This window comes from Passer domesticus, chromosome 18, assembly GCF_036417665.1.
Source record: "Passer domesticus isolate bPasDom1 chromosome 18, bPasDom1.hap1, whole genome shotgun sequence".
Taxonomy (NCBI): domain Eukaryota; kingdom Metazoa; phylum Chordata; class Aves; order Passeriformes; family Passeridae; genus Passer; species Passer domesticus.
The window spans coordinates 12,799,684-12,824,969 of NC_087491.1; the positions used below are offsets into that span (position 1 = coordinate 12,799,684).

At 50.7% G+C, this 25,286-nt stretch overlaps 1 protein-coding gene and 1 long non-coding RNA gene across 8 annotated transcripts in view; one reads left to right on the forward strand and one right to left on the reverse strand.

Moving 5' to 3' along the window:
• Nucleotides 1-1,832: 1,832 nt before the first annotated feature.
• The window catches only part of MVB12B (multivesicular body subunit 12B), a 54,489-nt gene continuing 31,035 nt past the window's right edge, over nt 1,833-25,286 (forward strand). The window contains exons 1-7 of one of the 6 annotated variants that reach the window (XM_064394078.1): nt 1,837-1,982; nt 6,557-6,641; nt 7,663-7,785; nt 11,472-11,579; nt 14,578-14,674; nt 17,489-17,618; nt 17,908-18,030. In XM_064394078.1, coding sequence (XP_064250148.1) covers nt 7,675-7,785; nt 11,472-11,579; nt 14,578-14,674; nt 17,489-17,618; nt 17,908-18,030 — 569 coding nt within the window. In that variant the 5' untranslated portion in view covers nt 1,837-1,982; nt 6,557-6,641; nt 7,663-7,674. Of the gene's footprint in view, nt 1,983-2,076; nt 2,350-2,482; nt 6,642-7,662; nt 7,786-11,471; nt 11,580-14,577; nt 14,675-17,488; nt 17,619-17,907; nt 18,031-25,286 lie in introns of those variants that run through there. The other 5 variants (XM_064394076.1, XM_064394077.1, XM_064394079.1 and 2 more) reach the window with 5 other exon arrangements.
• LOC135283362 (uncharacterized) lies at nt 13,841-18,704 on the reverse strand. 2 transcript variants are annotated; one of them, XR_010349161.1, is made up of 3 exons: nt 18,283-18,704; nt 17,167-18,202; nt 13,841-15,493 (listed from the first exon to the last, which is right to left on the reverse strand). It is a non-coding gene; the product is annotated as an uncharacterized LOC135283362 (long non-coding RNA). The 2 variants fall into 2 exon arrangements; XR_010349162.1 differs by lacking the exon at nt 18,283-18,704 and having other exon boundaries at nt 17,167-17,266; nt 18,090-18,261.

Consider the following 25,286-nt stretch of genomic DNA (forward strand, 5'->3'; position numbering starts at 1 on the left):
ATATATATATATATATCTATATATATCTTTTTGAATCTTTGGCTGCAGAAGCCACTCACAGCCATCAGGGCTGCACTCAGTAAGAGCCAGAGAGCCTTGGTCAAACAGGGAGGGAACTCTGTTCAAAACACCTATTACCACAATTCAGCCAGCACCAGCCTAAAATGCTTTACTGGAGAGAAGCAGCACTCAGGACAGGAGGAAGGCTTGTCCCAGCCCAGGGTTGTGTCCAGGATGGAGCAGGACTCCAGTTTCTGTTGTTTGCTTTATGGACAGGAACACAAAACCACTAATGCGTACGTTGCCTTCCAAACAAACCTCTCAAACACTGACTAATCACAGCTCACGGTGTTTTGCTTGGTAGGAAGTTTGACCACAGCAGGATGAAGAGCAGGGAGCAGAAACAGCCCTGAGGATCAAACCCAAGAGCTCCCCTGGCCCTCAGCACCTACTGCCAGTCCTGGCTGGGCCAGTGGTCAGCGAGCTCCTGTCCACCTCAGAGAGAGCCAGAGAGGTGCCAAACCAGCTGGAGACACCCACGGAAGGAGAGAGAAGGGCTGTGGGCTCAGCCGCTCCTGCTCGGCTCGGCTCAGACTGGCTAAAGCCATGCAGAGACACTCCAAACAGGACGGAAGGCACAAACCGTTACCCAGGCGAGAAAAGAACAGGCTGAACAGAACTCCCCAAAAGATGGCCAAATCAAGCAAAAAGACAATGGGGGAGGGAAGAAAAAAAAAGGGGGGGGGAATTCGTATTTTAGTTAAAGGCAGAATATCAGACAAGGAAACACCCTGTGACCATGGAGATGGACCCTCTGATAAATGCACCCTGCCATGTGAGACCCGATTTAATCAAAGGGAGGAAATTTGAGTGTCTGAGCGAGATCCTTCTCTTCTAAGTCACAAAGGCTGTGTTCCCCACACAAAGAAAACTCTGGCGTCATGGAAAACAGAGTCAACCAGCTCCATAAAGGATGAGGGAGACCATCTGCTCCGAGGGAATGACTGAATAATGTCTGATAAGACCTTTCGGGATGGCTCGGGACTTGACCATTGTCAATTATCCAAGCAGTTGTTAACTCTTTGGTATTGTAGTTTCCACTGTTATCTTTACAGAATCCCTTGCTGCACTTCACACACATCACTTCTCAGCCTCTCACAAAGGGGAACAGGTTTCTGCCCTTCGCTTTAATTCACATACACATTAACGTCTCCCGGTCTTGCACCCGATGTCAGCCCCACACCCATCTTGCTGCTCTCCAGACGATTGCTGTTGACCTTGCCTCAGGTAAGGTGCTCAAAAGGCAGCGCAGGACCGCTGCAGGACTGGTTCGTGTAACGACGGCTGTGGACCACGCTGCTGCGCCACGATGCGCTGCGATTCACATCATCTGCCAGTTTCAATGAGTGTGGTGTCAGTTTCGACACTGGCACGTGCTAAGGTTGAGCAGAAGCAGACCTTTGCAGTCCCTCTGCTCAGGATGTTTGCTGTGCTGTGAGCGGACCCGAAGGCTGCTGGTCACCCAGCCGGCCGGGCAAACCCTGACTACTTTGGACCATATCTTTGTTTTCCAGGCCATAGGGAGACAGAGCATCAAATGTCTTAATGAATTGAAGGTAGGTCCTGAAACCGCTCATCCCTCCCAACGCCGGGGACTTCTTGAGAAGATAACCAGCTTGTTTGACACCATTTGCCTTCCTCAGCCCACAGCAGCGGCTGCCCATCTTCTGGACGCAGCCGGTTTCAGAGGGAGGAAGGAGTTACGTTGTCCAAATCACAACCGCTCAGCCGCTCCACCTGGCACCTCCCGTGTGCCGCGGCTCGGGAGGCTGCTCGGAGCTGGGCACTGCCCTGTTCCCGAGCAAGGGCGGTCTGGCGAGGTGCGGCGCGGGCCCCGCGGGCCGTGACGGGGCCGAGCCCGGTGCCCGGGGCGGCGGGCGGGGCCGGGCGGAGCGGCGGAGCAGCGCGGCGCGGCGGCCGCGGTGAGTGTCCCGAGGGACGGCCGGGCCCCGCCGCGGGGCTCGGCGCGGGGGGCGCGGGCGGCGCGGGGGCCGGGCCGGGCGGGGCGGGATCCGGGATCCGGGATCCGGGCCCTGCGCGCCGCGGTCCGGCCGCGGTGGGCGCGGAGCGGCGGCGTTGGGAGCCCGAGCCCCGAGCCGCGGGCCTGGGCCTGCCCGGCGTCCGCTCCGCTGCGCTGCCCGCCCCGCGCCGCTCCGCCCGGGCCCGCAGGCCGCTCCCCCGCGCCGCTCCTCCCGCCGGGCCGCGCCGCGCCGGCCGCGCCGGGCGATGAGGAGCTGCTTCTGCCTGCGCCGGGGGAGCCGCGACCCGCCGCCCGCCGCACGGGCAACAGTTAAGTGTCCCCGCGGCCGGGCCGGGCCCGCCGCCTCCCCGGGCCCTGCGGTCGGCCCGCCGGGGCGGAGGCGGGGGCGCTCACGGCCGCGGGCCGGGCGGGGCGGGCGGGCTGAGCCCCGGGCCGGGCTGCCGGGGCTGCCGGGGCTGCCGGGCCGGCCGTCGCGGGGACCTCGCGCCTGGGCCGGGGCTGGAGCGCCCCGCTGGCCTCCGTGAGACCCGGCGGCTCCTGCGAGGCTGGGGAGGCTGCGGCAGCGGCCTCGGGTACCAGCCTTGGGTACACCCCGGTGACCTTGACCTGCGCCGGCATTTACTGTAAATTCTGCTTGATGACGGGTAGAGGAAATAACAAAACCCCCCTCTGATTCATGTGGTCTTTTCTTCTGTTGGTAGCACGGGCCTACCTGCCCGATTCGTACCTGAGCTCAGTGCATGGCTGGAGGTGGGGCACAGCTGGCTTCTTACAGCCTGGCTGGAGCAGCGACACAGAGGTGCCTGTGTCTCCAGGAATTGTGCCTTGCATCACGGAGGGCTTACAAGCTTTCTCTGAGGTTTCTGGAGCGGTTTTCAAAGGTCCACCAGTCTTCAGTGTTGTCTGCAGGTTCCCAGAGCTGGGTCATTCTCAGCTTGGTCACAGTAACACTGAAACCAGACAGGCCGGGTATCAGCAGGTGTGCAGCTGCTCGGGCTAAAGCTTGGCTTGCTCCATTTTGTATTTTATTTTAACTGAGTGAGAATGTGCTCATCTATTCTTTAAGGGAGCCTATATGTTCAGCAGATTGGCAGCATCATCCCTATAATTTTTAGCTGAGATGGCCTTCCCTTCTAGATGAAGGCATGACTTGACTTCTGGAGATGTGGGATAAAACAGACATCTCACTCTTGTACTACTCTTGTGCATCTCTGACAAAGCAAATACCAGGCTTGAGGGTGCTGGTAGCTACAGGGACCTGTTCATACCTCTGCCAACTGAACTGAATGTCATTTCAGTTTTGCTGCCCTGGTGCAAGGTCATGTGTGTATGGAAACCTGTTCTGGTTTGAAGCAGGACACTTCAGAAATGTGTGTCCATAGTTAGAAGTGCTGTGAAGCAATACGGGGTCTCGATTTTGCTCATTCTGTCACTTAAGTTCCTGTTTCCATCCCAGTCAGTCACAAAATATAGATTTTGCAGCTGGTGCAGGGCAACCGTCTCCTAAGGGAGCCTGTGTGCCGGGGTGATTCCAGGCATGCCTTCGGTGGTGGTGAAATGTGAAACTGAAATCCTTCCTGTTTGTGATGGTGGCCTGCAAGGCCGCGATGCTGGCTGCCGCTGCGGGTTCCTGTTTTTCTCGTGGAGACGATGATGTTCCATGAGCAGAAATAGCAGGCTGGCTGGGGCCGTGTCCGGCGTGCGCGAGCGCTGTGCCAGCATCCCTTCCTGCAGGGATGGAGGGCAGCCTCTGAGCCGCTGTCTGCTTGGTTTGTGGCACCATTTCCCACAGGCTGCAGCGATGCAGTGAGGTGGTTGGGTTTTTTTTCCAGTTTTGCCTTAGCTCATACTTTTCTGCCTGTGGGAAGAGCAAGGCAGTGTCAAAGTGCAGGGCTTGTAGTTGGAGGAAGAAACAATAACACCATTCTCCGTCTAAGTCCCTGGCTATTTAACTTCAGAGCTTGACCCGCTTTGCTGGCAGCATGATGTTTCTGTAGCAAACACGTTGAAAGGTTTGATCTGGTCATGTACCCACCAGCTCTTGAACTTGCTGAACTTGTCGAAAAGGAGCACTGAGAGCAGAAAATGGTCTAGAAACTGACAATAACGCGTTCATTTCTGAAAGCGGGTTCTTCTGCTGTACATGTGTCCCAGCCAAGCCCAGCCGTGTGTGTGGTCAGTCACCTCAGTGGAGCCAGCAGAAAAGTATGCCTAGGATAAACTAATAAAGGCGGATGAGCTAACAAGGAAATGGAGAGAACAAGCAAAAAGGCTATAAACAGACGAGCTCGGCAGTGCTGGCAGACAGGGAGGTGTGTGTGACTGTGGGCATGGGTTGTGGGAAGAAGGCTGTGCCAGAGACCAGTGGAGTCCCAGAAGACTGGGCATCAGGATCCCGGGGACACTGCCTCCTGCCTTGAGACAGTGGTTTGAGGGTTGGGAAGCATTCGGGGCAGAGCCAGCAGCATGGTGGCTGCTTGTCCAAGAGTGCATCCTGTCCATCTTGTCCTGCAGCCATCCCACCCTGCTCTGCTGCATGCTGCTTGGGGCTGCCAGGATGCACAGGGACTCTCTCCTTAGAGACACATTCTTTCCCCACTGGCTTTGTCTGGGCAGCCCCCCAGTGCTCTGGAGCTTCTTCCTGCCCCAGAGCTCACATCCTGCATCCTTTGGCTGCTGGGGTGTGCTGGGGACTGGATGCGGCCCCACAGCTGAGAACAGCTTCCAGGGAGCATGCTCCCAGCTAAAGGGAAACATGTTCTTCTCATTGTTTGGCCTGTTCCCGGAATAGCCCTGCAGTGAGTGGGTGGGCACAGGCAGCTTGCTGCAGGATGCTGAGGGCCGTATCCTGGGCTGAGTGCTTGGCCACTGTGATGGTAGGTGGGCATGCAGGTCAAACTCACGTTGCTAAAGAGAATTAAAATAACAAGCTGCCTAATAGAGGCATTTATAGAATCCTGCTCCTTAATTTAATCTCCTCTTTGACTATTTTTTCATTTTTAATTTAAAAGGCACAATAGAAGAGAATCCAAACTTTGTTGATGCTCTCACGGAGAAGTGCAGTGTAACTAATCATCTGTGATTGCCCAGCCAGAGACTCCCCTCTGACCTGGGCAGAGTTCACAAAAACATTTATGCCAGTGTGCAGCTGACTTCTGCTGCTCCATATCTGTTCCAGATGCATCCTCAGTGCCTCATGCACAGCAGGCAGCTGCCCAGAGTGACTGCCTGGTGTGGCCTGGCCGTGCTGCAGTGGCCACAGCAGGCTTGCTTGCAGGGCAGGAGCTGTGCCTGCCATCCCTGTGGGTGGCACGGGGCAGAGGAGGTGCTGGGCTCGCTGGGCAGGGGCAGCTGGTGCGGCAGGTCTGCTCGGGGCCCTGTGCCCGTGCTGTGCCTCATTACCCCATGGATCCAGCACGGCCAGGCAGACAGCCCCACGCCCAGCGCTGCTGCCATAGAGGGGCTTTGTGTGAGCCGGCACAAAGTGAGGATTGATGCCGTGTCCCCTCCCCCTGCCCTGAGCAGGGCTGCAAATGGCTCCCACAAAGGTGCCCTTCTTCCTTGGCTGAGGACAGGGTGCCAGCAGGAGGGGGAGGCACCACACTGCGGGTTGGAGCACCCACCCCTGCTCCTGTGCTGGTGCGGGGACCCCCTTGTCCTCAGCCTTGCCCAGGCTGGGCTGGCAGCTGCTCAGGTTCCTGCTGGGGCAGCTGGGTCTCCCTGCAGCAGGCTCCAGCGTGGTGAGACGGGTCCTGGGCAGCGCTCAGCAGCAGGCATTTCATCAGGGCGTGTTGGCACCGTGTGAGCAGATCTGCCTCCCTGCAGTGCCGCTGCAGCTGTGTGGGAGCCTGCCGGGTGGTGTTCTTAACACGCTGGGGAATATCATTGCTTACCTGGATTTCAGTTCAAAATGGCCTAAGAGAAGCTTACATCAGCATTCATTACCTCCCAGCTCCTCCCCATGTGTAGTAAGAACTCACCGCACTATTGAGTGGCTTGAAGAAGTTTCAGAAAACGTTCATGAAGAAGAGATTGTAAGCTGTTTGTTAAACTCACGTTATGTTCTTCCATGCTGTATGTTTGAGGTTCTGCATTCTATGCGAGGCTCTGGATGAGCTGTGGGGTGGCACAGGCATTGGCACAGGGTCTGTCACGGCTGTGCCGGTGCCTCCAGCATTCCTGCTGCAAGGTCCTGTGCTCCTCCTGCCCACCCTGAGGACACAGAGCCTGCTGGGAGAGGAGGGGCAGCCCCTGGGCTCAGGCTGCACTTGCCATCATGCTCGAAGGTTTGAGCAGCTTTGGGAGTGAAGCAGGTTTGCTTTGCTCTGTGCTGGATGCGTGTCCAGCACACCGGTGCTAAAGCAGAGCTCTCTCCTGTTTGGTGCATCAGCAATAGTGTTTGCACCACTACTGGTCACTAGCACCTGTTTTGGACTCCTCAAGTAGTCTGGCTGTTCATGTGACATTATTATTCTTTACTTAGGGCCCAGACTTGCTCTTTTTTATTGTCTGCAGCACGATGTTTGTTCAGACTGGGCATTGTGAAGTGTAAACCCAATTCCACTGGCACCAGTACTCACCTCTGCCTTTTCTAGAAGCAGTAAGTAACCAGCCATCCAAATGGCCTAGAAATGCTGGGGTTTGATTGCTCTGAGGAGGGAATTGAATTAGGCAGCTCTGGTTCACGGCTTGTCTGGCTGTGCAGCACTGATGCTTGTTTACACAAAGCACTGCCCTTTGTCTTGGGGTGCGTGGGGGGCGATTTCCTGGGGCATTCCTGCCTGAAAGCCAGAGATGCTTTAACTGGCTGCCTCTGCAGGAGACCACACGCTGAGGCAGTGGCACCTTTCCCCATCCTTCACCTCGGTTGTTTCAGCCCCTTTCTTGTCCTCTCCTGCTTCCTGCAGCAGCATCCCTTGGAAAGTAGTTGGTATTACCTGCTTCTGTCCTTTTTGCATATCTCCCTCCCTTGACGTTCTTGGTGATGTGTCTCTTCTGGAAGATGCTCGGGCCTCCTCAAGGCCTCTCTGCTTTGTGCCAGCCCACCCTGTGCTTCCTCTGTGTTCCCTGGTGTTGAGGCTCCCTGCAGCCAGTGCGGTTCCAGCGCCAGAGACATCTGTGCTGCTCCTTGAAATCAGTCTGGCTGACGGGGATGTGATGGGACTGAGGACTCATGGGGAACCCCCCAGCATGTCTTAACACCCATCGTGGATGGGGAACCTCCCCCTAAAGCCATTAGGAGCAGATTTCTTGCTGTTTAAAATGACAGAGCTGCTTCAACCAGCCTGACTTGGGATGAAATTTGTTCTCTTTTTGGAAGAGAAGGGATCGAGCTTTGGTTTTCCTGTCATTGCTAGATGGAGACCAGCCCATGGAAGCAACAAAATGAGTCTCAAAGGCTGCCAGCCCAAATTTCAAACCTATTTGGCATTGCACAAGTATACCCTCTTATCAAAAGCAAATGAAAGTGCAGAAGGTGTGTCTGGCCTAATCCTGTGTTTACCTTGGCCGTCTGTGGTGTGTCAGCACAGGCACTGTGGCATGCATGTGTGCTCTTGGTTCTCTGGCTTCTGCTGGGGCGTGGTGCCCCGCAGCCCTTTAATTCTGCTGCTTTCTTGCAGGACCAGTGCACGATGCCTGAGGTGCGAGACCTCGCGGAGGCGCTGCCCGAGCTGCCCATGGATCCCATCACGGGCGTCGGCGTGCTGGCGTCCCGCAGCCGCGCGCCCACGGGATATGATGTGGTGAGTAGGGCTGCTGCACTTCGTGCTTTGCTGTGTTGGGAGCAGCACTCTTCCAGGGAACATGCCTGTGAACTGTGCTGGCAGGAGTCGTTTGGTGCCCACCTTTCAGCCCCAGCGCTTAGTGCTTTCCTTCAGCAGAGGGTTGTGGGTGCAAATGTGCCACTTCATCTTTGCCACTCCAGAGGAGCTTAATTTCCTGCAGGAGGGGTTTACTGAAACAGCTGGCCACTATGGCAAGCAAATTTAATAATCCTAGTAACATTCATCCTGAAGGAGCCCTAAGTATTGTACAAATTATATCTCTAAATAAATGGATCCCACATCAGCTGTTCAGTCCCACATTATCAGCACTGCACAGTGATGATGAGAAGCTCCAGAAAGGGAATCAAACAGTTTTGCATCCAGCTGAAATTGCAAGGATGATTTTGACAGGCAGAATGCAAACCTCTAAACTAAGATTTGGCAGGAGACTGGCAGCAGGATACAGCGTAGATGAATGTGTGAACAGATAAAGGGAGGTCGCTGTTCAACAGCTGCTTGTTCCTTGGATTAGTTGCTGTGTAACCAACTGCAGGATGTTTCTACTCATAGATCAGTGTCCCAAACTGTGAAGTATAAAATACTGACCCTGCAGAGATCTATAGAGAAAGATGTGGACTGTAGTTCATCTGCTCCAGCTGTGCTACGTCACACCTTGGGTTTCCAGAGCCACACAGCTTGTGTGGTAGGAGTGGAAGCCAGCTGACTTGAGGCTTTGCTCACACCTCTTCAGCTCTGGATGATTTCATACCTTGTTCCGAGTGAAGAAACAAAATGGATCAGGCTGAAGTAAGGACACAAGGGGGGCATTGTGAAAAGGCTCCTTAAAGACCTGGGAGGTTTTTACATTTACTGTGTTTTTCCGAGTGCTCATTACCTGTGTGAGCCAGGCTGTGTAATTAGCTGCTTGCCCTGATAAAGAAGCACGGGACAGTGTGAGACTTCTGATAACAGAATTGCATTTTGCCTAAATGGCTGGGCAGAGAGCACACTCACCCCAGATAGCCTGCCTGTGGCTTAATGGGGAGTTGCAGAGCTAGCGCACTTTAAACTAAACAAGATAAAAGAGTCTTCCTGTGGCGTAATCCAATTATGGTGGTGGTGTAATGCTGGTGGATGTGGGTCGCTGTCTCCTCAGGGCTCAGCGAGGAGCTGCCTTTGCTCTGGCTCTGCTGCCTCCCTGTCTGCTCACGAGGAGCACTGTCTGCCCTTGGAGCGGGCGTGGGGCAGTGCCTGCTGTCTGCTGTCCTTCCCCAGCACGGCTGCCACATCAGCTTTCCACCTCAGCAGTGTGCCTGGTGCTGCCAGCCACCCTTGGTGTGCTGTCCCCTCTGCAGCACCTGCTGTCAAGGGGCCACGTGATGTCATAGGCCTTCTCACAGCTAAAGCACCAAGGACTTGATTTTGCCAAAATATACAGTGTCTGAACTTAGATTCCTGAAAATTCAACCGAACTGGCAAGACTGTGTCTGGGTGGGGAGGAGAGGTGGGGGGCAGGAGCCTGGGACAGGAGGGAGGTGTGGTTCCTGTGCAGCTGTGTTCTTTGCTGCAGGCTGAGCACCAGCTCCATGGTGGGGTTTGCTCCGGGGCAGTGCCTGAGCAAGCTGCAGAGCCAGCAGGAGCAGCCCTGACTTTGCCAGAGGGGCAGATCACCCTGTGGGGCAGGGGCTTTAAAGGACCCATTGCCAAAGGCCTGGCTGTGGTGCAGTAACCCCCTTGTGACTGCTGTGCAGCAGGTAGATCACCCTGTGTGTGCTGGGGGTCACTCTGTCAGGTCCATCTGTTTGTAGCACACAGTGAGGAGTGTCTCCCCCAGCCTCATGAGGAGAAGCACCATTCCTGGTGCCCAGGGCACCGTGTGCTCAGTGCCAGGTGCCAGATCCTCCGTCTCGCACGTTCCTTGCCTCTCAGCCAAGGAAAGACTGGGCAAGCTGGGGCTCTAGAGTGCCTGTCCTGCTGGCCAGGTCTGCTGTGGCCTTTCCCACTTGGCTCCTGTCCTGGGGGCATGCTGATCAGGCACAGCTCTGCTTTGAGATTTGCTGGGGCTTCTCCTTGCTTGCAGGAGCCCAGCAGGTGATGCAAGAAGTTTCCTGTTTATAGGGCTCAGTTTTCTTTCCCGTGAGTTTTCTGACAAGTTCATTCATGCTTGCATTCTCCTGGCTTGGAGTTCAAGCTGACCATCCTTATATGCCAGCAGTTTTCCCAAACAGACTGTTTCCTGGATATCTTTTCACCAGGACTGACTTACCCATGATAGAGGAAGATGCATGTAGATTTTACATATTCCTAAACTAACAGTTCAGGAAATATTTGAATTAAGATAATTCAAATAAGCAAAACATTTTGCCAAAATCCTATTCTAAAATGTGGCTGTTTAAAGATCAGGCATGTTTCTTTGCAGAGCCTGAACACAAAAGCTGTGTGTGCTGTACAATGGCTTGACCTGAGCTGGGGCTTGTGAGCAGCAGTTGCCAAAATTCAGGGAGCAGTGAGTGCACTTTGCTGCTCTGATCAGACTGTCTCTTGTCTGTCTGCTGCACTCGGGGTGAGTGGAGGCCTTGTCAGCACACAGCTCTTGCTTCCTGTGCCCAGTGCAGTCTCTGCTCAGCCAAACATGGGTGCAAAGGTGACAAGTGCCAGCTCTTTGTTACCAGGCTGCTCTGGGGCCAAGGGCTCGCTCGGTGTGATTACAAGAGCTGCCTGGAGCAGTTTGCCCTGTCTGAGAGGCATTAGGCAGAAGTTCAGCTTCTGTGGAGCTTCAGACCGTGCTGGAGTCTCCTGTTGGAGACGCCAGGTGGGTGTTAGTGTGATGGAGTAATCTTGTTTCTTCTGCCCTTCTCCTTGTGTTTGCCTCTTGCCTCCTCTCTTACTCGACAACAAACATTTTGGGGCCAGGGCTCTTACCAGCTTGCCCTTTGTGTGGTGAGTGCTCAGCTGCTGAGAGCAGAGCCCTTCCCCAGTGCGTGGTGCTGCCTCCTGCCCACTCCTTGAATCAGCTGGAAGTGAGATTTTCTCCTGCACATCTTGCTGTCTCTCCTGTGGAGGGTCCAGGGTCTGTTTCCTCACCCAGCACCATCATGTGGTATCAGTTTGGCTGGATGTGGGGTTGCATTGGAGAGGGACATCTGTGGGGTGTGTCCTCACATGCAGCGCTGCTGCTCAAATCCACCAGTGACAGGGATTCCCCAGCCTGCTTGGGAGCAGCTTTTTGCCCTGGGAGCCAGAATTCCTTGATGGCTTTCCATTAAAATAGTCCTGAGATGGGTCAGTTTCTGTGCTCTGTCTCCAGGGACCCTCACAACACGCCCGGTGTGCCCTTGTGTGTAGGGTGGTAATGAATGCCTCAATGTGCTGACTTTTCCAAACTATTGTTTGGAGACTGTAACTGAAGTTGCAGTTTCCTCATTAGAGTAGCTTTTGTCGGAGCATCTTTAATCAAGGGTCTCCTGAGAGACAGCATATTTAGAACTTCTTTTTATACCTCCTCTTGAAAATTCTTTCCACTGCACCTTGTGAAGAAACTAATGAGATGCTGTGAAAGTTTGGGCTGCTGTTAATTAGGAGAGGTCTGAGGAAGAAGTACTGCACATGTATTAACTTTATTTTGGCTCACATGTCTCCTCTCTTCTTCTGTCTCTTCTTTGCAGGTTGCACAAACAGCAGATGGCTTGGATGCTGACCTGTGGAAAGATGGCTTGTTTAAATCCAAGGTCACACGGTACCTGTGCTTCACCAGGTCATTTTCGAAAGAAAATGTAAGTCCATTTGTTGAGTGTCTGCATGATTTGCGTCTGTGCCTGGTATGTGCTTACCCATACGATGATTCATTTTATGGAGCCAATTATAATTCAAGCAGGTGTTTCACTGAGTTCGGGTGAGTAAGGAGGCAAAGTGCAATGGCAGAATATTTGCATTTTGTGAGTGTTTCTCATGGAAAGAAATTGCTGACAAAATCTTCTGCAATAAAAGAAGCACAAAAGGGAATGTTTGCATTTTAGCAGCCTCTCACCCTCATTACCTGCTGCAGCAATGAGTGCTGCACACTCATGGTCCTGATTGATGTCTAACCCAAATTCCTCAAGAAACAAACAGTGTAGGTAGTGGTGCTGAAGGAAATGTTGGTTTCTGAATCCAGGGCCATCACAGATATTTTACTGCAGGATTAGCTTGCTTGCTTTGTTGGTTTTGGTGCTGATTCTTGAAAATGTGCCCACGTTGTGCATATGCTACTACATTCTTGTAATCTGGTCTGACTATTAAGTATGAGTTACTTCGTGATTAGCAGCAGTTGCCTGCCCACACTTTCTGTGGAGGAGAGGAGACCGTGTGCCGCAAGAGCTTCATGCATTCTGCCGTGGTTTTGATTGAGGCTACTGCGAAAACTTTCTTTTTTCTGGAGGAACTGTTGACTTCTGCAATGAATGCACTCCATCTAGTGGGTAATCCTGCTTTTGGTCGTGCTTTGGATATTCTCGGCCACTCAGCTGGCAGGGTCTGGAAGTACCATTTTGTACTTGTGCTCTCACTGTGACGGGAACTGAAAAGTGATGGCAGCTCCAGGGGCTGCCCACGGGTCCTGGCAGTAGAGCTGGGGGTTTCCAGTTCCCAGCATTTGACCTTTATTCCATCTGCTTCCCTGCCTGCATCCAGATTAAAGTAAAGCTGCAGAGCTATGGGAAATACCACTTCCTTGGGTGGATGGACAATAATTGTGCTTTTCATCCTGAAGTATGTGCAGTTGCAGGAATAGGCAGGAAGGCTATTAAATAGGTTTGTGCTGATTTGAGTATTAGGTTTATCTGTGGCCACCTGAAATGTAAAGTTGTCAGAAATAATTACAGGACAGGAGCAGCAGCTGGCTGCAGAGATGGTGTAAATACCCTCAGGAGGTGCCTGTTGGATTTTGGCAGGAGCCCTGGGGTCACCATGGTTTGGAAGTACCTTCTTCATATTGATGAGGCATAAATTAAAGCAAAAGTTCCCCCTTCCCTCAGTCCTCTTGGCCACATGGGATATATGATGTGCTTCCCTGTTGGGGGCATCGGGGGGCTACGGGGCCTGAGTTCCCTCATCTGGGAGGAAGGGAGGTTAGAGGCTCCTCTCTCTCCCCTGGACACTGATGTGTTGCTGCTCTTTGGGTTGTAAGTTTTACCATTTGGGGTTTCCTTTTGTGTTTATCAAAATGCTGGGAACTCTTTTCCCCGAAGAACAATGTTATAGTTAGTAGAGTTAATGCACTTCAGGTATCTGGGTTAGGGCAGAGTCAGTCTGCAGTGCCTGTTCTGCAGAATCATCCTTCTCAGCAGTTCACAGTATCTGACATTGCTGTCTCTGATGTGGGGAGGCCCTGGATGGTGGGGCCATAGCTGGGGGGCTTTGTCCCCTTTTCTGCTGTGCACATGGCAGAGCTGACTCCCAGGGCTCATTGGAGACACCTCACCTGCCTGTCTGCTGCTGATTGAGGAGCAGTCGGTGGTTCAGCAGAAAGTTGCCACTGATGTAACACACAGACAGCTTAAATAAATAAAACATGAAAGATGAATCAGCAGCAACTACTTCGTCTGCTGTTTGCTGTGCCAGGAGCATGTTAAGTGACACATTCAGGCTTGGCAGCATCCTGCATTGCTTGCTCCAAGATGCCCTGGACATGGACAGTCAGAGGCATGGGGGGCTGCCTGGCTTTGGCCTCTTCACAGAGCAGGGGATGTGTGCCACACTTGTGTCTGGTGGGACAGGGCTGCAGGTCTGCTGGCCCTTCTGGTGGGGAGCTGACCATAAAATGCAGGACCTCCCAAAAATAAACTCACACCTGACCTCCCCTTATTTCACAGCCTGCAAATGTAAATATTTTGGAAGAAGTTCAGTGAAATAATCAGAGTGCAGGTTTGTCTGAGAAACTCTTGCCAGATAAAAACTAAAGGAGGTACTTTGCAAGCAGTAACAGTAAAACTCAATGACACAGTTTGATGTCTTGGGATTAAATTTTAATTGTTCTGTGTTGTGTTCCTGTTTATAAAGGCTGTGCAGTACCTAAAATGTGTTCTTTCATATGTGACCCCAGATTATTGGCAGCAGCGCTGGTTTTATTGAAAACTGCAAAGAAAATCTGGTCTCTAAACCATTGTGGAGGCTGTCACTCTGAATTGGGCTCTGAGCTCTTCAAGCCTTGATTAATAGGACAAGGCATGAGCTCAGAATTCATATGGACTCTAAATGAAGTTTGTTGTTCCAAATGGCCTGTGCTTCTGGAGTGCACTGTATTTGGAGCTAGAACCCTGTCTATTCAGCACTAATTAGCTAATGCATGTAATAACTTTGGCTCTGTGTGCATAAGCCATCATCCTGTAATGCTTTTTGCTGTTACTGTCATGGAAATGCCACGTTGCTCTTGTAACTGTAGAGTGTGTAAGAACTGAGGTGACCTGCTCAGTGGATGGGTTGGTGAAATTAGTACTGCAAGCTGCTGTGCCTGCAAAAGAAAGAATTTGGCTGTGCTTCCAAAGATCTGGAAACATGGCAGTGGGTGAGGTGTTAGAATTTGAAATGCTGAAAGTTGTCTGGTATCTCCTAGTCAGTCGTGGTTTGGTTCCTGCTGAGAGGACGCGTGCGAGGGTTGCCTTGGTACGTTCTTATCATTTCCAAAGCTGTGGTCAGATACAATGACAAGGCATCTCAGGCTTCAGCAGGTGGGAAGATCTGGGGTTTAATTTGGTGACATTGTTATAACCAACTGTTTCTTTTCTCTCTCCACAGAGTCATTTAGGCAACGTCTTGGTCGACATGAAGCTCATTGATATCAAGGACACTTTGCCTGTGGGCTTCATGCCCATCCAGGAGACCATTGATACACGTAAGTTGACACCTGGTCCTCAGTCCCACTCTGCCAGTGCTTGTGTGGTCAGGCTGTGGAGGGCCATGTCCCAGGTGACAAAGAGCAGTGTTCCAGGTCACAGAAGGCCGTGTCCCGGGTGACAAAGAGCTGTGTCCCTGGTAGAGGGTCACTCCTGGCACTTCTGCTCTCTGGGGTGGCATGTGCACATTTAGGTTCAGCTCTGGGCTGCAATAAAACAGCCTTTGGTTTTCTTGTCCTCCTCAGGCTGTTTAATGGGCTGCCTGTCTGTCTTCACTCACCTGCTAGAGCCCCATGTCTGGGGCAGGAAGGGAGAGTTTCTTTTGTCAGTTTGAAGAGTGGGCTGTGCCTAGCAGGAGCAGAGCTGCTGTGCCAAGGGGTGTTCAGAAATGCACTGAAAGGAAGGGGGGGTGTGTTTGTGCCCTCCCACTGTACATCTCCTGCTGTGGGAGAACAAGTCCTGCCAGCAAGTGCTGAGGGGTGTCAGGTATCTTTGTGCTTACTGACACAAGGCGCAAGTGCAGTGCCCAGGGGGAATATCATGCTCATTTCTGCAAGGTAGACTTGTTTCACTGCAATAGATGAGTGAGCAGTTCCCAAACAGTGTGTTCAGCTCCCCTGGGACTTGTGCCAGCAGCAGCTGGAGCCACGTCTGGTGGCAGGCCTGTGCTGTGCAGCAGGCACCAAGGGCACTGGGCTGGCAGGGGACAGTCCCATGGGAGTGGAGTGAGAGGATGGCAGGACTGGTGCTGGTGCCCGGTGTGCAGCTGCTCCTCACAGAAGGGCTGGTCCCAGAGCGTGTCAGGGACGAAATCCAGCCTAGGAATGAGCAGAAAGGGGTTACATGAACCTGCTTTGCAGGGAATCATTCATCAGGGGCTGCAGCACATGAGGATGGTTTTTCAGTCACTGTTCAGATTGGAACCTGTGGCCTGGAAGTGAGAGACTCTGAAGACCATTCTCCCAGGTCACTCTCTGCTTCTGAAAAATTCTGGGGCTTGTATGGTATGAGGTAGAATTGCTGGCTTATCCTGCTGACCCCTGGGAGTGCTGGACCTTACTGTGTGCTGCTTCAACTTCTGTGAAAGTCCTGGTGGAAAGGTGGAACCCCGGGGACTTTGCCATTAATTTGAAGTGATTGGGTTGTGACTGTGACAGTCTAAAGCAGAGGCACTGCCTGCACTGAGGAAGTGGTGTGAAAGACAACACAGACAAAAGCAAGTAGTCAGCTTTGTACTTGCACAGAAAGTCAAATGAGAGGCACTGATTTTGTTCAGAGTTAGATTTATGGTTACAGGTGTCTCTGTGCTCCTCTCAAAATGGCAGCTGACTCACAGTTAATACATTTAATACAGTACTACTTGGTAGGTCTTGAGAAGATTTTCAGGAAGCCTTAAATCCCAGACTCCTAAAATGAGTTTTAGGCACTTCAAACAGAAGCCCTACTTTTTCAAAGCAGGGGAAGACTGAACTTCAGGGATGCAGGTATTTACCATCTCTAAAAACACCACTGTAACTGCAAGCTGTATGCACAGATGCTCTGTTGGCACACCTCACACTGTCTGTATGGTTATTTGTGCTAGTGCAGCAGCACATTTCAGGGGCTGGAATGGATTGCTGTTTCCCAAGGTGTGGATTACGAAACAGGAGGAGCCTATGGAGACAGGGCTGCTTGCCATCTGGTGAAGTGACAGCATATTTTAAGTTGGGAGATATTTGTTCACATTAAGATGAAGGGTTTTTATTTTGCAGGCACTTGTTTATAGTTGCTGGTTGTTTCCAGAATTTCATTCAGCGTCTGCTCTTTAGATTTTCAGTATATCAGGAGACTTCTGTCCTGCTTTCCAAGTGCCTGCATCCAAGCAGGAGCCTCACCTTGCTCACCCTGAGACTCCTTAGGGTGAGGTGGAGCATTGTTTTCCTAGCACTGCAAATGTGTGTCTGTGGTCACAGACAGCACCAGCACTGGCTGTGGATTGTGTCTGTGTGCTGGTAATCAGCCTGAAGAGCTGTGAATTCATTATACAGATAAGCCTTAACTCTGATGGCTTAAGTTTTTCGTGATGGATAACATGGAAACAATTGCCCTGTGGCATGTAGCAGAAAGGGTTGTGCAGTGCATTCATCCACCCTCAGAGCACAGGTCAGAGCAGCACTGCTGCCTCCTGGGAGGTTCTGCTTTGTGAGTCTGGTTTGTCCTTGCAAAGAACCAGGGCAAACATGGTGGGAGTATCATTTCTGTGCCTGCTGACTTGATCATATGTCACTAACACTTGGGATGTGTGAGATTTGGACAGACAGCTCTTACACTCAACCTCTCTGCATGGCAGGCTCTGCCTGCTCCTCACAGAGGGTTGGAAGTCGCTGGTTGGAAGCACGTAGCAGAATGAACTGACTGGTTGTATCAGAAGCTTCCAGGTACATTCCTAGAGGCAGTGCTTGTGGGAGGAATGTTTAGATATGGCTGTCCAGGCCAGTGAGGCAAACATTACCTGGGAAAGAGCAAGGGAGTGCGAGAGACATGTGGAACTGGCAGAGTCAGCTGCTGTTCTGTGCTGTGGGGCAGCACCAGGCACACGTGGGAGCTGATCTCTGCAGCAGGCAGGAGGAGAACTGGTTATTGCAGTGCCAACAGCACATCTGATAGAACATTCCCCTTGGAATGGCGCTGCACTGACTGGTTTGTTGACATATGTCTGTTCTTTGGCACCAGTTCTGCCACAATTACCTGCCTAGGACCTGGAGAGATTATAAATAACATTTATACTCTAATCTTGCATAAAACCCACCCTGTATTCTGGGTTGTTTTTGCAGAAGAAGTAGCTTTCAGAAAGAAGAGGCTGTGCATTAAATTCATCCCTCGGGATTCTACAGAGGCAGCGATCTGCGATATCCGAATCCTGGGCAGATCTAAGCAAGCCCCTCCTCAGTACACCTTCATAGGGTGAGTACCCCTCACTCCAAAGCTGTTATAACAATAATGCAGTTATACCAAAGCAAGGGCCCTGTGCTCCTCTAATTACCAAGTAGTAGCTTGTAAGAGGTGAAGCTTATCATTAGAAAAGTCCCAAGTAAGAACAAGTGTTACTGAGTTAGACGTAGGAGTTAACTCACCCCTCCTTTTTTTTAATTACCCTTGTTCTCACTGACCAAGGTGTTGATGAAACACGTCAGGGCCTGGTGCTGGTGCGTGCGTGCAGCATCAGCCCTGGTGCTGTGTGTTGGTTTCCCAGGGAGCTGAACAGCATGGGTATCTGGTATCGGATGGGCAGAGTGCCGCGCAACCACGACTCCGCACAGCCTGCGGCTCCTCCCGCCCAAGCACCAGCTTCAACGCCCGCTCCCAACCTGCCAAGGTAGGTTTTCTGCATTCCAGCTCCTTCTGCTTGATGCTGCATGTCTTGTGGTTACTAACCTTGCCTGGGAAACCGAGACCAGGGTGCTGCATCGGCATGGAACGATTGTGTCACAATCTGATAAGGGAATGTGCTGTTGGTTGAAGTATTTGCCTGCTGGAAGTTCCTTTGCCTGTTGTTGTGTAAAGAAAAATGGGTGAAGAAGCCAGAAGAAAGGAAATGCCTGCAGAGGAGGGGAACAGTAAACTGTACCTTTCCTTTGCTTTAAACTATGCGGGATGTTGTAGCTTCCAACACATACGTGTTGGAAGGGTGAGCCAGAGCTGCAGCCAGGCCGATTGTTCTCCTTAACCAGAGGGAGGGAGAAGTTTCTCTACAGACTTCAGAAAGGAAACAGGTTTTGCTCATCTCCAGGATCAGTCTGCTCATGGTTTGAAGTACTGGTTCTTGGTTTTTTATTTTCTTGAACCCGGTTGCTGAGCTGCAGTTATGCAGCTGACATGAGTGTGCACAGCAGCCTGCTCATCTTGTGGTGACTGATGGGCGCCGCGCTGCTGGGCAGCGGTGTCTGTCCAGGCTGTTCTCCCTGTGTTACAGGCTATATTTCTGTGTGTATCAACAGATGTGCTAGTGTGTAGACTTTCATGTACCAGTAGTGCTGTACTGACAGCTTACTTGCTGGATTTCTCTGGACAAAGAGGCGTTGTTAAGCAACAAACCAGCCCAGACAGTGACGAAACGGAGAACTTTGCACTCCTGACATTCACTCTGAAAGCACAGCACCCAGTGTGAATTGTGCTCCTGCTGCTGAGGCTCACAGACTGGGCCAGGCTGTTGCCAGGGGACAGCACATTCTCCTCGGGTCCCTTTGTGCTTTTGCCTATCACATGTACATGTATTTTTGCACTAGACGTTTTCTACACTGCAGATACCTTTACAGTATTACAGTAAATAGTGAGAGCTAGAATTTCAAAGGAGACAGCAGAGAAGAGTTCCAAGGTGCAGTTTGTGTACAAAGGTCATTATATCACATGGGTGGAAATTGCTTATGTCCTTTAGAGTCCTGATTTACAGGTCATTTCAGAGTTACGCTTTTAAACTGCTGCAACATGTTCCCCAGAAAGCTATCAGGTACCTCCTTAAGGCAGGTGTGTACATTTGAGCCTTCACCCGTGACCCAGACTGAAATCCACTGTCCTGTGGTGGCTCTTTGAGCTCTCCAAAGCATTTGGGTGTTTCTTTCACTGAGAGTTCTGCTTGGTAGGCTGCCATGCCCTGGCACAGTGCTTGCTGTCGTGTGCTGTCAGGTGTGCTGCAGGCAGACATGCTGTCATGCTTCTCAGAGATGGAGGCAAAAGAGATGAAAAGCCAGCAGTTTTCTGGAGGTTCCAGCCTGTCCCACTAGGACCTGAGATGTTGTTCTGAAGCTCTGCTGGACATAAGCTAGATGCCAGCCCAGGCCATGGGAGATCAGAGAGAAAGACATCTTGATTTTAGAGCACAGATCTTCATTTGCTTTCTGCAAGAAGTTCTGTCTGGGCAGATTTCCACAATAAAGAAAAAAAAAATTATCACAGCAAGAGAATGTCAGTGGCAGTGCCTAATCACTGAATGTGGAAGGGTCACTTTATAGCTGACCAGGGAAGGCTGCAGAGCAGTGTCAGAGCTGTTGGGAACAGGGCCAAAATTAGAGCTCAAAGCATCAGTGACAGTCTGAAAAGAAGTGTTTACAAGGCTTATATATTTTATAACCTCTTGTTGTGCAGTTTATGGTTTACAATGGCTGCAAGGAAATTGGATCAGTTTTGTTTTACTTGCCAAATAAAGCAAATGTCAAAATAGTCAATATAAAATGTATTCTAATTTGGCTGAGTTAAACCAGCCAGTATGCAGTGGAATAATTGAATGTTACATTAATGCCTTGTAGTAAAACCCACCTGTCTGTAGCCAGCTCCACTCTCACACCCCGTGTGTGATTTACAGGTAACTTTTACACCACCAGCCTGATCATTCAAAGCATCTTTCATGTCTGTTTTTTTACTTTGGTTATTTATTATCCAATATATTTTTTAAGAAATAGAAATGTATATAAAGGTGCATCCTGCAAATACTTAATTATTACAGGGAACACAGACAACTTGAAGGCCTTTTCTAACACTGTCAGCAGTGTGGTGAGTTACTCAACACAGTGTTTGTGAAAGATTGTAGTCACAAGTGATCTCTTATTTTCATGTCACCACAGAGAGAGGAGATTACACTGGCAGCCAGTTTGCTGTTTATTCCATGTGGATATATCCTGACAGGAATAGCAGTGGGTTGTTGTGCAGCTGCATTGGTGAGCAGTGCTGCACAGAGCACTGTGGAGAGTTCTGCTCTTGGGCTGCTCAGGTATCTCAGCTGCTCTCTTCAGTTGTGTCTGCATTTAGAATAATTCTGAATCAAGAGGGGCCTTCAGAACAATTGCTAACACTGGATATAAACTAAACCCCTATGTGCAACTAAACCTAAAATGGAAGGGCTTTTTACTGTGGGACATGTTTTTCTGCAGTAGCCCCTCTGCTGTGGTGTAAGGTGCTGATGGCAGTGGATGGTGGCCATCACAGAGTTGTCATGTGTCAGGTGTGACCTCCACAGGTTGGTGCACATCAGCAGTGCTGCTTCTGCCACACATGTCACAGGCTTGTGGCTCACAGTCAGGGCTGCACAAGGGAAGGCTTTGTTTGATAGTTGTTCTGCACTTCACATGGTATTTTTCAGCCATTTCTTCTCCTTTGTGTTTTCTTCTCCAGGCGTCTGGCTTCATGCCTCCAGCAGCAGCAGCCCTGGCGCATCCTGGTGAGGGTGGTATGCTGTGCCATGGAGCATGGCATTGTGCAGGGCATCAAGCTGCTTTGCTGCCTTTTCTCTCCAACCCTTGGAACAGCTTCTTGGCACTAATGGCAGTTTGAAGAAATGCTCTTGCAGGTTCCCATCCTGCTGCTGAAGGATGGATTTGTGGGCTTGGGTTACATGAGGGAGCTTGCTGTAACTTCCCTCAGTGCCTCTGCTCTGTGCACGAGGCTTGTGCTGCATGGCAGCATCATTCTGGGGAGCAGGGAGTAATCCTGCCCAAAGGAGGTGCTGGTTACAGGTAACTCACCTACTTTGGGCACACTCGTGCTTCACCAGCTGTGCATCCAGTTTGTTTGAGCAGGGTCTCAGGGCTCAGCTCTGCCGTGCCTCAGACTCTGTTGGATTTGTGGGTGACATTCTCCTCTTGGAGTCTGGTTCCAGCGAGTCCCTGGCTGCTGTGAGTGTGCACAGAGCCATTCTGCCTTGCAGCTGCCTGTGTGGGGGCTGCATCCCTGCTGTGGTGCTCCGTGAGCCCGGCTGGCTGCTGTGCCTTGGGACACGTTCCACACCCCTCCTCAGGGTGCAGCAGGAGCTGTGCCTCTGTCACTCAAGCAGCCCGCTCAGAGTTTGTCAGCTGCAAGCAGGATGTCATTCAGTGCTGTCGAAGTGTGGTTTACAGTGACAGACGTAATTGCACTTAACTTTTTGTGTGGATGTTATCAATCTGTGACGGATACTTTGGGGAAAGGAGCACTCTGATTGCAGATGATGTGTCACAGGCATTTAATCTTCCTCTTGGAGACACCAGGATTCAGTCACAGCCTTCACTTGTTGATGTGAGGTTTTGGAAACGTAGATTCACACTGACCCTGGAATCATTCAGTCAGTTGGTTTGTGAGGTGTCATCTGGAAGGTTAATGATTTACCTGGAGAGGGAGGATGTGGCTGCAATCCACTTGCATTCCTGTGATACACACATAGCAATTGCTCTACCTAAACACCTGGAATAAGAGCAAGATGGGTGGATTTTCCTTCTGAGCTCCCAGTTACCTTTTCACTGGTTAAGCTGGCCCCTCCTTAGGAAAAGGAAACCATTTGTTCCTGTTCTCTGCTCCCAGTGGAGTTTCATGTTGAGGAATGTAGGAGTTTCTTTGCTAGGCAGAGAAGTCTGATTTTTCAAATTGATTTATTGAGAGGGTTTGAAATTGGTGGTGTAAGCTTGGGAAGGGATCAGTCTGTGGCTTTCTGCTGCAGGCTGATGATGTGCAATCGAGGCAGGTCATAAAGCAGCACCAGCAGCAAGGTGGAGACCAAGCTGGGGCTGCGATGCACCAGCCTGGCTCTGCAGTGTGCTAATGGAAGGGAAGCCTTCTGCCTTTCCTGTTTTTTAAGTAGCTATCCTATTATTTAGAAATAGCTATAATAATTTATTTAAGTTGTTTAAAATAGATTTTTATGAAGCATCTGTGAGGGAAAAGGTTCCAGGGCTTCAGTGCTGTTCTGCTCTGCTGTAGAGAAAGGCCAAGTCCTGAGAAAGCTGCCACTGCACAGGGGCAGCCACTGCTGGTGGTGTGAGAGCCAAAAGCCTCCACAGGGCAGTGGGGTCTGCCTTAAATCCCTCACCTGAACCAAACGCTGCCAGATGAGGAGTTCTTAGGGATGAGGAGTACTTAAGGATGGATATTGCTGGTATGACTGGAAACTGTTCTGAGAAATGTTGCCAGTGGTATCCTTTATGCAAGTGTTGCTTTCTTGATGGAGTTGCATTTTTTAATCTGTTTCATCAGGAGAGCTCAAAAATAAAACCACCTTCTGACTTGCAACTAATTGTAAAATCATTTGCATTGGAAAATACCTATAAGATCAACTAAAAAAAGTAGTTACTAATTATTATATTTTAAAAATATTATGTGGCTTGAATTCTCAAATCACTTGCATCATGAAACACAGCACAATATTCCTAGTTTTTAAATTATGTACATACCAGAAGCCAAGGATGTCATAAGGGCTGAGGTCACATCTCAGCAGCGATGGACTGAAAATCCTGTGAGACTGAAACAGTAAGTTGGAGCCTGGAGGGAGTGTTTGCTTGGATCCTCTCTGGTGAGGGTGGTACAAACCAAATGTAAGGATGAAATGCCCGTGATGTGTATAGGCTGTGCAGATCTGAACATGATGGTTTGGGTGGGTGAGGGGGCTGGCACGTGTTTCTCCCGAGTCTGGTTCCCATAAAGGATTTGTTATGAAACAGCACTGACCGTGTGGCTTGCGTCCAGCTCAGCTGGATGAAGACGTGCAAAAATTGGTCACAGTCCAGTATGTTTTAGTGGTAGAAAATGATGATTAGGAAAAAATGTTTAAACAGCACGGTTGGTTTCCAGGCACAAGAGTCCCTTGCAGCAGCTGAGAAGGAAAGCCATGAACTGTAATTAGAAGGAGCCTGATGGATTTGGCCGATTTTGAGAATGCATTGAAAAATTTGTGGAGTGCTCTGAGTGAAGAGGCTTCAATCTTAGAGTCATTTTTCTTTATAGAGAGTCCTCTTCCTGCTACAGCAGTATTTCTGGAGGCATGTTTTCTTTGGGGCATAGCATAGGGCTGTTAAGTCCAAACCGGAGGTATCCATTTGGAGAAGCTGTGCTCTGGGTTGTTAAATAAGCCCTGCAGGGAAACTGAGCTTTTTTTTTCCTAAAACTTGTGTGTTGTCTGCTATTTAATATGATCTCTGCCACTGCTGATTTGTAATCTGTGCTTTCACCCTGAAATGCATGTGGTTGTGTTCAGATATTTCCTTTAAATCAATCACTTTCACCATTTTCCAAAACACTTCTCGAGTTTATTGCTTTTAGTAAAGTGTTTGGACTGTCATTATTTATTACTGGCAAAGTGCTGACAATGTGCTCTTCCCAAATGAGTCTTTATGTGGAATATTTGTTTAAGGGGTTTTGCAGGGGAGGCGTGGATGTCCCTGCAGCCCTGCAGGGCAGGGCTCTGCCGGGGCAGCAGCCCCCACAGTCCCCAGCAAGGGGCTGGTCCCTGAGAGGGGCTTTGCATCTGGCCCGGGAGCCTGGCTGCATTGTGCTGATTAATTGGACAGAATTTAAAATCCTAACCCAGGAAGCTTACACCACGTGTAATTTATCTTTCTGGAGTATTTCTGCTGTTTGGCAATTTTTCCCTACTGCTTCATTATCTGAAAACTCCTGACTCTGGAGAGCAGCTCGTGAAGGATGTGGAAGCCGCGCTCGCGCCGCAGCCTCCCGAGACACGGCGCTGCTCAGCTGAGACAGCCACTTCATAAGCACTTCATGCTTGCAGTGCCAGGGCTCAGCTCTTTGATGCAGCCTCTGCCTGGAAGGATTTAATGGGCTGCAGCTCAGACTTCCAAGCGGCGTAAATTAAACTTGTTGGGTTTTTTTTTCCTATTGTTTGGCAGCTGCTCTGTCCTAGTTACTCAAGTCCTCTGATCTGAATTAATCCCCATGTAGAGGAAGCTGCAGGAGCTTCATTCTGCATTAGGCCTTTCATTCTGGGCTGCTGGTCTGAGCAGATCCTGTGCCCTCGTGGGCTGTGCGTGCAGGCAGCTCTGCTCCTGTGGCAGAGAGGGGCTCAGCATCCCCTGGCTGCAGGCACCTGGGGAGGGGGCTGCCAGAGGCACCCCTGGGCCCAGCGCCTGGGCTGTGCACTGCCCTCCTCCCTTCCTGCAGCTGGGAAAGCTAACTGGGGAGATCTGGATGTGGAAAGAATCGCTCACTCTCTTTTTCATTCTCTCCTGCCATTGGGCTTTTATAAAATCTGAATCTGGCACCCCCAGTTCTCATTGACTCTTAGGAAACAGGATATTTTAGTAGCTTGGAATGAGATGAAATGCTTGCAAAGCCCATATGTTGCTTGTTTTAGGGAAAGGGTCAGGAAGGTTTTAAAAAGTATTTAAATATTTGGTTTACACGATTAGAATAGATTGTCTGGAATGAAGTCCATTACCCGAGGTGATTCTTGCCTCGCAGTTTAGGTTTTCATTGCAGTTCTTTGGAGTATGAGGTAGGTGTTCTGGCATCTCAGTGCCCCAACACAGTCAAAGTTAAGGGCTGTGAAGAATGCTGTAGCTGGCAGATACCTGCTGTGGCAGGGGCTGCGAGCTGCTGCCTGGGATGCCTCCTGCCAGAGCGGGTGGTTGCCAGCTCCTCTGCTTCATAGAACCCCAGCAGCTTCTTTCTCAGAAATGTGCCCTTTCCAGTCTCCATAAGCAAAGCTTCCATGCTGGATTACATTTCTTGAGAGCTGCAGCCTGATATTAACTCATTTTAGGTGTGTTTTCAGCTTTCTACAGCTTGAAATTTAATTGTTCCATTTTTCATGAGGAATGATCTTTGCATGATCATTGTTTTTGAAAAGTAAGGTTGGTTTTTTTGAGTTTGTGGTTG